The 12,735-nt window shown below is 37.8% G+C and overlaps 1 protein-coding gene across 1 annotated transcript; it reads right to left on the bottom strand.

Moving 5' to 3' along the window:
- Positions 1-3,508: 3,508 nt before the first annotated feature.
- LOC114149090 (urea transporter 2-like) lies at positions 3,509-12,470 on the bottom strand. Its single transcript, XM_028024660.1, has 9 exons — positions 12,269-12,470; positions 10,642-10,760; positions 10,366-10,555; positions 10,058-10,186; positions 8,502-8,676; positions 8,155-8,302; positions 6,893-7,027; positions 6,762-6,811; positions 3,509-6,678 (listed from the first exon to the last, which is right to left on the bottom strand). Exons 2-9 carry the CDS (start codon positions 10,754-10,756, stop codon positions 6,469-6,471), a joined length of 1,152 nt encoding a protein of 383 aa, XP_027880461.1. The 5' UTR covers positions 10,757-10,760; positions 12,269-12,470; the 3' UTR covers positions 3,509-6,468.
- Between the last annotated feature and the right edge of the window lie 265 nt (positions 12,471-12,735).

Raw genomic sequence — 12,735 nt, 5'->3', positions numbered from 1 at the left:
ATAGAACAGACTGGAGAGAAAAAAAAAAGAGAGGAAAAACTATGTCTGCACAGACAACTCTGGACGATGGAATCCCTCCGCTGAGATTCTTATTAATATTTACAAATATATTTGTCAAGCAAGCAAGTTCATCGCAGTACTAAATTGCCTTTTGTTAGATGGCAATTTAGTACCATCTAACACAAGATGATACTAAAATAAAAAATTAATATATTTTATTTATTAAATAAAATATATTTATTTAATAAATATATTTAATAATAGATTTGTTAAATATATTATTAATAAATAATAATATACTTATTATTTATTATATTATTGCAAAAATAATGCACACTTGCACCTTTTTCACGTTTAGTCACAACATCACAACCACAGTCAGGAAGTTACAAAGTATGCAGGTATGATTTTCAATATGTTTTATAACATTTGAAAACAAGTAATGTGCATTTACATGCTGGGCTATTTGCTTAGATATCCCTTTAAAAACCAAATGCAACCAGCTGCAGTGAGACGTAATTAAATTAGTTAATAGAGTTTGTGTATAATTTCAGCTGAAGATATTCATAAACAAACAGCAACATGAAGACAGAGAAATGCAGGAGATAAGCATGAAGCAGGTTAGGCTGTTAAAACTTTCTAACTTTAAACAATCCATATTCAAGCCAGCCAAGACATCGTCGGCACCTAAGACGAGGAGAGCGTTAATCAGAGAAACTACTAAGAGGCTCATGGTAACTGTGGAAGAGCTGGAGAGATTGACTGGATCAATCTGGTGGGAGAATCTGGCCACAGGAAAACCTGCCTCATGAGGAAAAATATCAAAAAGCAAGTCACTATTGAAAACCACTGTAAATATCTCCTTTGTAGTTCATCACATGCCTCATTGGTGTGACAAGTTACATATGGCATATAGAAGGACTTGTTAATGGCTGTTTGCAGATTCTTTCTTCCCAAATTTAAGCAATTTTCTAAAGAATCACTAGCAAAATCGCTGTTCTCTGGATATCTGAAGTTGGTCAAAATATATACCCTAAAAAGGAGAATAAATACCTTTGCAAGACATTGCATAAGTAATCAAACTACAAACCAAAAACATACACGATCTATCCAATATGACACCAGATCATTACTTCTAGATTTTTTTTAATATTCTTGGAAAATCTTTTTTAAAATTTTTATCTAGGCAGTATTTCTAGTACTTTGCCCACCATTTATACAAGCAGAAAAACACAAGAAAAAAGTGTAAGATAAAGCAATAATTTCTTTTTTCTTCTTGTCTGAATGATAATAGAAATGATTGCTAGACACACAAGACTATTGGTCAAAGGCTCCTGTCTTAAAATTGATAAATGAAATAGTTTTAGTAAAGTAAAAAAAAAAAAATAGGCATTTGCTAGACAAACTACTGAAGCATAACATCAGGACAGAGCATTCATTTTAAGCCAGGTGTGCAGCAGTAGATGTAAAAAAAAAAAGAGAGAGATAATACAACAATCCTTATAAAATTTTTATTTTACAAAATATGTTAGAAAAGTCTTGAACTTTCTAGTTCAGACCGCATCTAATATTATCCCTTGGACTTCATGACACACAAAGAAAAAAAAAGAACACAATTGAATTCTAATGTTAGAATGTTCCAGTGACCAACAATGAAAGGCTATTTTCTGCACCTCAAATTAGCTATTGAAGTTTGCAGGTGAGTGTAGAAAGCAATGGATGAAGCAGGGGTTTATATAAATGCACCGCCTACGAGAGCCAGCAAAAAAAAAAAAAAATGGTGCTACTGGATGAAAATGAAGGCAAAGCAACGCACATGGGCCACTTGACAACAGGCAGCTGTGGGAGTAAAAAGCCAGTCTGATGTTATGTAACCCAATGTGTTAAAAAAAAAAAAGAACCTGGCCTGCAGTGCCACTGTGGACATTTTGTGATGTGTGAAATTTTGAGACGCTGTCAAGTTTGATGCCATCTGATTTAAATGCTTTCCAGACGTGATAATGGGAAGATTTTGAAGATAAGAAGACATATATGTCAATTTTAGTTCAAGTTAGAGTAGCAAAAAATAAATAAAAATAAGAAAAGAATGGCAGAAACAGAGCCTAAATGTGTCTGCTTCTGGTGGAGGGTAAAATGAGAAGATATTAATACTGTCAGGGAGGAGGAAGAGCAGATGGGCAAGTCAGCACAATTAATAAACTCTCATCAATCACAGGACTTGGTGGAACATTTGATATCTTATGGGATAACTTTCACAGAATCACTTAACTGAATATTAGCGGCTTATATAAGTGGGGGCGGGGGGTTTACAACTAAGGAAAGCTGAGCACAATGGACAAAAAAATGTCAAGATTTGGAGGAGTAAAAAAATTGAGACCCTGATGAATCATCTCAAAATGTCTCATCCAATTTGTGACATTTAACAAGCACATTTGTTAGAGTGAAAAGCATAAAAAAAATGTAAAAAGCTGCGACAATCTTGTTGCATAAGAGTTCATACCTTTTTATCAGATCTCGTCCAGGACAGCTTCAGAACACAATTTTCCAGTACAAATTTAGCAAATTATTCAGACACCGGTGACTTATTTCTGCCGTGAAATTTTAACCAGTATTTGAGAAATGACCAACTTCAGTAATGGCATTGCTGTTAATATTTTCACTTCTTGCCAACGACTTGCTATGTTGCCACGGTTTGCATGCAATACTATGGATTCTTTGTGTACTTGTCCTGATTGTTACCTTTGCACAGTGAAATTTTGATCCTTTGTAGCCGGTCTGCAAAACAGTGGCTTCAGTTAAAGAATCAAATCTCAAGAAAATCCTTCTGGGATCACTGAACCTTATTTCTTCTTTATCAGGTTTATCAGATCATAATTGATGCAAGGTGTTTAGTCTACCCAAGAAGACTCAACACTGGAACTGAATCAAGTAAGTTGCTTTATTTTAGTTTTTTTTTTTTTTACACAGATTTATTAGTTTTTTTGTTGAATATTATATATTACATGTTGTAATGAAAATGTAAACAATTCTGAAGTTACATATCTTATTCTATTTTGCGTATGTGTTGACTTGCCCACAAACATGTTGTTGGGGTCTCACCATCTTGTTTTTATTTTTATTTTTGAACCATTTGACATAAAAAGCTCTAACCCACAGAAGTGTTTGTACCTCTAGCAAGAAGGTTTCTTGTTTCAGACACCTCTGTACCTCTCATGCCTATTCAATTTAGTTCGACTGTAGAGAGTCGGACCTAACATAGAACCCTGAGGGACCCCATAATTCATGGTAACAGAAAATAAAGAGGTCTTATTTACCTCCATAATTTGGAATCTGTCTGATGAATAGGAATTTTATTCTTGCTCTTCCATTCATTCACACATGGGAAAACTATACAAAATGTGATCATAGTGGTAGCTTAAGCTTAAGTAAAAATTGCAATTCAACTAATTCATAGAGAATAGAACATTTTATTATGAATATAAAATTGCCAGCAGATGAAGGTCACACATTGCTAAAATGCAGCATCTACCTTATTGCCATTTTCCTTCCATTGAAGTCTGCCGTTTCTATTTGAGGCAACGCTACACACACTACAGGATTACGACACACACTGTACCATAGTCATGGATCGGTGCGGCATAGTCTCAGGGAGCGTACATAAATGGCAATACTTCCTCCTCCTCTGTAGAAGCTTCCTCCAATGGAAGATGGAGTTTCCTGGGGATTCTCCTGTCGTCTTACAGGAAGCAGCAGACAAATTTGGTTTGAACATGATCACCCCGGAGCGTCATGCGCCAGATAGCAGCTCTTGGATACTATTCACAGATCGAGCAGGATGGAGTGAATCACAACAGGCGACATTCATTCTCCCAGCCCACAGGAACAGTTTGGCTGCATTTGGCCTGTTTTTTTTTGTTGTCTTTTTTTTCCTTCCTTTTAACACGTTCACACAATCTCGCTCTCTTTCTCGCAGAAACACAAAGTGTCCTGTCAGTCTCACAGGAATGAACGCCATTTAAAGCATCAAGCAGGAGTGACACTGTAATTGTTGGTTGGCGAGAAGGCTCACATGCATCTTGTTCTCATCATGTTTGCTGTTCTCACACATTTGGTTTTCGCAGCACTGACAGTCTCTGATCCCTTTGTTTGTTGGAGCTTCCACTTTCTTATTGCAGAGAACATACAGTAGCTGTAATGTTTCTAATGGCATCTGATCTGTTTAATTTATGCCCCGCATAAATTAAAACATCATTCAGTAAATCACTTTATTTTCTTCTTTTACCTAGCAACCCCTCCCCCCCCAAAAAAAACTTATTAGACAAATTGTATCAAGTAGTATTTATTTTATTGTCAACTAAACTTAAGAACGCCTATCAGATTGTTTTGACCACATTTCCAGACTAAATTAGCATTTTTTTTTCTTTTTAACCTGAACTGTGACAATTATACAGCGGATAAAAAATATTGAACACATCACAATTTTTCATGGTAAATGTATTTCTAAAGTTGCTATTGGCATAAAATGTTTACCAGGTGTGGGTAACAAGCCAAGTAATCCATACATAGAAAGAAACCAAAACAAATAAGTTCAGGAATTAAGTTATGTGTGATAATGTGAAACGACATAGGGAAGAAGTATTGAACACGTTTACTGATATTTATTATATACTTTGGTAATGACCTCTTGAAGATGCCTCCTGTTTGGAGAAACTACTGGCAGGCATGGCTCAGGTGTCATTTTGTCCCATTCTTCTACATTATCTTTAAATCTGGAAGCTCCTGCCTCTTCAATGAACTCTGATGTTTAGTTCTTTCCAGAGATTTTCAACAGGATTCAAGTCAGGAGACTGGCTGGTCCAGTCAAGCTGCTTTATTTTCTTTCTGCAAGGCCAGGTGAGAGCTTCCTTGGCTCTGGCTTTGGAATCGTCTTGCAGAAATGTCCACACTCGTTTCATGTTCATCATTCCTTGTAGATGTTGAAAAAAAAACCCCAAAACAAACAAACAAACAAAAACCTATGTGTGTTTCTGAAACAGCAAAAATCAAAGTATCTCTCTGTCTTTAACCCTGATACCGATTGGACAGTTAGAGATCAACCAATAAGAAAAAAGACAGATTCAATGTTACATGTGACCCTGACAACGTAAAAACTGTTTTGCCCTTTAAAGTTAAAATGGCTTTTTTTATACACAAACTCTATGAGGAACCATCAGATCTTGTAGCTGCTATTATGTGAGAGACTTTATAGATGAGGAAAGTTCATCCCTGCAGCCTGCTGTCATCCCTTGTTGCTAAGTTTTATGGAACTGGCGAGTGCTTCCTGCAAGGGACTCAGGGAAAAAAAACAAAAAAATGATTCATCCTGCTGTGAGCACACAGCACCGGCACAGAGTATGTGACACCAACCTCATCCCCCATCATTCTGCTCCCAACCCTCACCCTGCCCTTCAAAGGGCAGCAGATGAATCAACATAGTTTAAAACAACACAAAGAGAAACAACATGTACTATAAAAAAAAATCTCAACTCCATCCCCCCCTGTCATGTCTCACACCTTCTCTCCCCCCACCGCCCTGGTCTGCATCTCCCACACATTTCTGTAAGTGTGACTGGCTCTGATTTTTCACTCTGGCCAGACTTCAGTGCACCAGATGCACAGACAGACAGCCAAATGGCGGCACAGACATATTAAGATGCACAGGCAAACATCGACCCAGACAGAACTCCTGGTGTGCAGCCTGTCATCTTCTTTTCAAAACGACTGAAATATTCTTGCTCTGTTTGAAAGGGGCGAGATTGGCTGTTATCATCCGAGAGACGAAGAGAAGACGGATAACGGATGAAGAGAAAAACAAAAGATAAGTGACACAACCGGTTCATAAAAAGTGGTTGAATCGAGGGAGAAGCAAAGAGAAATGATTGAAAAACAAGAGGACAGATTGGAATGTAGTGATGGATTATGGCTTTCAGTGAGAAAGGGTTTTGCAGGGGGAACAATTTGGAAAATATCCCGCAGCTTACTGTCTGCATTGATGAAAGACTGATGAATATTAAATCTTCCACAAGCACCCACCAAAACTGAGCTATGATGAGCAGTAGAATGCTCACATCCCCTCTCCCTATGGGAGCTCTAAATGATTTCACACATGGTAGAAACTACTTTATGTTTTTAATGAAATAACTCACAACAACTTGCAACTAAAAGTGCAGGTGCATTTTTACATCTTCCTGATTTTCTATCCGGTCTGGCTTTATGTTTTTTGTGGTTGTGTGTCGCCACCTGCAGATCGCAAGATGTACTGCGTGTGAGCAAAACATTTTTCATCCAGAAAACACTCATTTTTATGTAACTGATCTGGTTATATAAGCAGAAAACATGAACATCACAACAGCCACATTCAAACTGATGCAAAATAACATCTCTCTTACGGACCCATCGTAACTGCTTTTCACATTTCTGGCTAAGAATTCATCCCTCCATTCTGTCCGGAGTCTGCTCTCCCTTGCAGCTGCTCAGAGCCTTTTCTGACATCCTTAATTGTCTCAGGTAGTGACGGTTTTCCTCAGGGTAGGACACAGCGGACAGGGGCAGCCTGCAGATGGCCGGGTTCTCCGAGGAAAGTAGGAGGAAGATGAGAATCGACAGGCAAAATGGCCACGTGCAGGCCGGTAACGCGAACTGATAGGGGATGGTACAGAAGTGGGAGAGCATGACACGTTGTCTATGATTAGCCTCCAAAAGTAAGAAGCTTTCGAACTTACCACAGACATGAGTTTTGACGTCGCTGAGGTCACGTATGCACAGAAAAGTGCTGAAAAAGACATCAAAACACCTTTTATTATGCGGTTTTCTACCTCTGATGAAGAGTAATAAATTCGGTTTTCAGTCTTACCACATATTAGAGACAGTATGTGTGTCTGCCATGTTAAACCATAAAAGAACCCTCCAATAGCAATGCAGGACAGCACACTGTTATATCCCCAAAGTCCTGCGTAGACGTCTTCGAGAGGTGCAGCTAATGCAAGTCCTGCACCAAATTTCAAAGAACCTTGAACAAGTGGTCATATCAGGTGCAGCCAAAGGCTTCAAAGCATTTTGTTGCGATTTTATGTGACAGCCTAACATGAAACAGTGCATGTTTGAAAAGCATGTTACGTAAATGTACTCAGCACTCCTGAAGGAAAACTCAGTGCAATCTCTTTTTGCAGAACTCACAACATTTTCTTTTGGGTGATTCTATCTATTTTTAATAAATAGAAATCTAAAAAGTGGAGACATTTTTAAGTAAAACTGTTAACCCTTTTAAAGCTGCTCTGGTCAGACAAAGGAACTTGTTGGTTTACATGCAAAAGACCATGGATGGGGGAAAAAAACAACACATCCATATTTACACAACATGCCCATTGGAAAACATTGTGGTCATAGTATCATGCTGTTGGGATGCTTTTCTTCAGCTCAGCATGAAATGGATGGAGCTAAATGCAAGGCAACAATGGAAGAAAAATCTGTTACTAAGCAACAACTCCTTTAAAATGGGACAAAGGATAAGCTTCTAGCTAAACAATTTCATGTTCTGTAGTTCTCCAGTTAAAGTCCTGATCAAACTCCAGTTCAAGACTGAACATTAATATTCACAAATGTGCCTTCCTAGGGCCATTCTTAGACTAGGCTTCAGCTATTTTGCAAAGAAGAATGGGGAGAAATGTTAATGTTTATGTACGAAGCTGGTAAAGACCACTAAAAAGACTTAAATTGCAACAATAGTTGGTTCTATGGGGTATTGACTCACTGGGACTCAGGTCAGGACACAACTCTTTCCAAGGGATTATGTGTAACACATTTAGAAAATCATGCATGCTTTTTCATTCGCAACTACTTTGTTTTGGTCTATCTCTAAAATTCAACTTAAATACAAATAAACTGGAAATGTTCCACTTTTAATGCAAAGACAAGAAAAAGTTGAAGAGAAATGACAACTTTTGCGAGGCATTTTTGTCGTCCATGTAAAGTATGCACATTTTGGTTACTTTTTTTTTTTTTTTACCAAATAAGTATGCAGAATACATATTTGTGTTCGAGGAAACAGGTTTTGGCACATTTTAACGCATCTAGCTTTCCACCATTCCTTCTGCAAATAACTCAGTGTCTATTTACTAGTGCACAGGCCAGCAGTGGAGCCCAACAAGGCATGTATGCAGATAGCTGGCGAGCACAGCAGCAGGGCCAGAAGGACGAGACACGACGTCCAGGGACTGTCGCAGCCAAACACCTGGCCAACGCCAACTGGCACCGACAAGAATAGCTGCGAAAAAAAAAAAAAGCGCTGCATCTGAGTGGCGTGTCAAAATGTTCTGCAGGGATTTTGATTATGTGCAGGTATTCATCCACCTGTGGTATACTGAGGTTTGCAAGAGAGTCGCTATGGTGCAGATGTACTTTGGGCTGAATTTTCACCTGAAGGTGCAAAAAATAGTTTCACTTTTTCTTATAATACAAACCACCTGAGAAAATTCAAATGTATGTGTAAAGTGAGACTTAATACATGCCTCTGGAAAATATGGGTGAGTGGTTCCTGTTGCTGCTATGTGTAAGCAAGTCAGGATGTTGAAAGGCAAAGTGAAAATTGGGAGATCCCATTTGCTCATAATGGAGGACAAAGCACTGGAGATTACAGGGCTGTTAACAGAGAAACAAATAAACATGTTAAAGGCAGAAAAATGAAAAGCGATCAAAACATTAAATGGTTGTTTATCAAGCTCTGTCAGTACTGGGATCGTGGATAGATTTTTAAAAGGCTTAAAGACGCTAGCATTGTTTTGCAGTAGTATAATTTCATATTGAAGAAGTAAAATTGTGTGCACAAATTTATTGGGGATATACTGCGATTAAATATTTGTATTAATGAAATTATTCCTGCCAGACTTGTGGGCTCCCCACAGGTCTATCATAGGTTGTAGGTCTTTATAGTGAGGTGGCGAAGGAAGAAGCATGGCGAATTATTTCTGTGTCGATTTTGCCACATGTTTTGGATCATGGTACAGCTAAAAAAACAACAACTTATCTTTGGCAACAAGATTTTATTTTTAAAAGTATTTTAAAGAACTGAACTACAAAGCTTCTGTTTGGAATAAAAACTGGCCCACAGCATCGGAGAACCTCCACCATGCTTAACACTGAGCATTCAGATCTTTTCCAGATATGGTTTCACGCCTCCGCGCCACTGGAATGTTTGTTGCTGAAAAACTCAACCTCAGTCTGATCTCACAGTCAGAATTTGTGTCAAACATGCAGAAGATTTTCTTCTTTTTTTTTTTACAAAACCCAAATATTCCGATTTGAGATGGATTGGGATATGACGGTATGACTAAAAAAGCGTTGTTTTGTCTTGCAAGCCCAATCAAGCGGTCGGCATGTAGATGGCATCTAATGGTTGCCATGGAGACCTGATTACAGCAAGTTTTTCTCACTTTGCTGTGGTTCTCTCACATTGAGCTCATTTTTTTTTGTCAGTCTTATTCATGACAGCTCAAGCTGATGCTGAGACTATGTACTGAAATGTTTAGGTGAGTAGCTGTTCCCTTAAAAAATATTCAGATTTTTGAAGATCAACAGACAACATACCATATTTTAATGTAATATTTCTTTTTCCTTCCCTGTTTTAAAATGTGACTGAAAGAAACTGAGCTACAAAGCTGTGCCTCAGGAAAAACTGGAAAAGGTTACCGGAAGACATGGTCAACTTTAAAAAGAAAGTTACATTAATTTGCCAAGGGACGACACTGGATTTGATTAAAATTTAATATTCTTTGAAGGTTTTTTTCTCCCCTCTTCAATAGTTTTAATTGTTTATGTGTGAGATTGTGCTTCTAAAATAAAAATGTATTTTCTTTTACAACATTTCTACTTGTCTTTAAAAAGTGTGAAGGATGTTGTTTCAAGATGGAACTTTATGTAAAAATCTCAACGGCAGAAACAATGTGCGAAGTTGCTCCTTCTTACTTTATCCACTTTCCATTTTTAATCTGCAGAAAATCTTTTTCTTTTTTTTTTGACTCACCACAACATGGACATGAACACATTTGGGAACAGAAGCCACCAGTACCAGTTTCCCTTGGAGGAGAACGCGGCCATCAGCATACCAACCAAAGTCCCGTTGTATCCATGAAGCCCTGCAAAAATCGCTTCCCTGAGGTGAGGTGTAAACATGAAGCCAACATGAGTATAAAGCAGTTAGATGAGAAATAAAATCTCACTGAATCTGAAGCTAACTAGAGGAGAAACACAATCTTTCTGTAGAATAGCATGAATCTTTTTGGGACTTTTTTCCCCCTTTTTGTTGAAAAGGAAAAAATTAAGCCATCTGACCTGTTTTGTCTGAGGAGTATCGCCGACACAGTGGAGACAAAAGTTCCCAGCAGAGAGTTTAGAACCCACCAGGGGTTCTGCAGGAACAGGCCAGTCAAAATGAGAAGTCCGCTGACAGGGTTACTGACGAACATGACCTGAGCCGTGCCTCGTAAAATACCGTCCAGCAGCTGGATTATCAGAACCTGCCCTGTCAGACAAGAAAGTCAAAACTTCTTTTGATTAAAATATTAAGCAGAATTAAAAAATATTAAAATCAGACTGAATGCCACCTACTTTTCACCCACTCTCCACACTGTCGCATGTCTCCTGTGAAAAACCTGACAGCTCTGAGGCAACGACCCGAAGGCTCTGCTGAAAGCTGGTTGTTGGGTCCCGTGCTTGTCAGCATTTCTCTTTAAAATGACAAATAACACAGATACAGAGCTACAGTAAGTTCAAGTCCATAATTTGCAGAATCCCCTTTGAGGCTTTTAATCGTAATGCTTTCATCTATGTTTAGGGTCATAGACTTCCTGAATCTCCACTTCAATATTAAGTCTCTAACAGCTTTACTTCCATCTGACCAGATTTCCTGTCCCTGCTGGTCAAGAAATTGATCAAAAGGTTCAGCACAGTATCCCACGTGTTTACTGTGTCTCCTTGTGGTAAACTGTGAATAGGACTCCCTCTGGTATCTCTTAAGCTGTGGACCTCAAGTCTTCTATAAACATCCAAATAAAATCAGTAATTGGGTTAACAGAAGTGCAAATGGTTAAAGAAAGGAAGAGATTAAGGCATGCAGATAGATAGACAGAGACTGACAGATAGATATCCAGCAGTTTTTCAAACTCTCTAATCTGTGCCATGCATCCTGCAAATTGCTGACAAGTCAACACCTCGGTGCACACAAACCGAATCTGTGTGAAGTTGATTCCCTTTTTTGCTCCCTGAAGTAGAAATAACTCCAGCAGAAAAGAGAGAACTGGGATCTGAACCTGTGCCCCCTCCCCCGTCTGCTGCATTGATTTCCTTCAGTCCCTTCTGTCCTATTTTTGGTTTTTAATTTATCTTTTGATTTATTTTGAAGGAACAATCAAAGCGGTTTTGTGAGGAAGCTTCCCTCTGCTACATCCTCAGCCACGGATCTCTACATAAAAAACTTTTCTTTTCTTTTTATTTTTTTTATTATTGTTGCTGTTCAGGGAGCAGTGAACCTCTTGATGTGCAACTCTTTTGTTCTGTGACAAAACATCCAGAGTCAACAAATATAGCAGCTTTTCAACAGAACTCTCTGAACAACAAAACTGAAAGATGATAAAACTGCTATGACCATAAGTCGCTCTGACAGACTGTTATCTAACAAGCAACATATCAGATAGTTCTACTATTAAATTGAGACTGTGAAGCTATTAGTGTTTGCATATATTTATGTTCAGGTATGGTAAGGAGAATTTCTAGTTATCAGTTTATTGACATTAAACCACTTCTGAATGACTCAAATAATTACAAAAAAGCAGCATTTGGAGTCAAAATCGGCTCTTATATCCTGACTGAGATGCAGTTTGTGCTCAAAAACCCTCCAAAACGGGGTTGAAATAAAACATTTCTACAAAAGTGTTATTGCAAAGTGTTCAGTTACTTTTTCACGCAGATCTTACTGTTTTTAAAGGCTTCTTTCCTCTCAATAAATAAAATCCTAATGACAACATTTTCATAGTAATCTGAAACATTCAAGTTTTAACAAAACAAAACAAAAAATACTAAGTAAAATAAATTTGTTCCTACTTAGGAGGGGAAATATTTTTCACAGTACTATAAGTAGTTTGTGTTATTTGCAACTAAACCTTTATATCAGGAGAAAGAACGTGCATCTGAGATCTGTTAGTGTCGTGTCAAAAACCAGATTAGACAATTTTCTTACCTTTTCTGTGTTAACGATGAAAATGCAGATCTTTCAGCTTTCTCAGCTAAATTTGAGATGCTGTGTTGTTGCTTGTTTTCTGTAAGATTCCTGAGAACAAAGCTGGCCCCATGCTGCTGATGATCAGCTATAAAAAGGATTTCCTGACTAAGCAGTGCAGTGGTTATTGTTTCCACAGTCCTACTGGGAATAAAGATCTGCTCTATGAAGTAAAGTTTTTTATTAACTGGTCAGTAACCTAGTTTCATGGTGAAGAAGTATAAAAAGTTATAGAAAACACTGAAAATATTAGAAATAAAATACCCTTTGGTTTGAGTAAACTTATTCTTTGGAGGAAGAAAGATCCAAACAAGTTGTTTCACTAAATTGCTAGCTCTAAAATTGTTCAACATATACATTATGTAGTTAATATTTAGAGTATATAATACAGAAGCTACTGACCAAAACTTGTTATAATGTGCACAATC

This window comes from Xiphophorus couchianus, chromosome 8 (assembly GCF_001444195.1).
Source record: "Xiphophorus couchianus chromosome 8, X_couchianus-1.0, whole genome shotgun sequence".
In the NCBI taxonomy this organism is placed as follows: Eukaryota; Metazoa; Chordata; class Actinopteri; order Cyprinodontiformes; family Poeciliidae; genus Xiphophorus; species Xiphophorus couchianus.
This window is presented reverse-complemented; position numbering and strand designations above follow the sequence as displayed.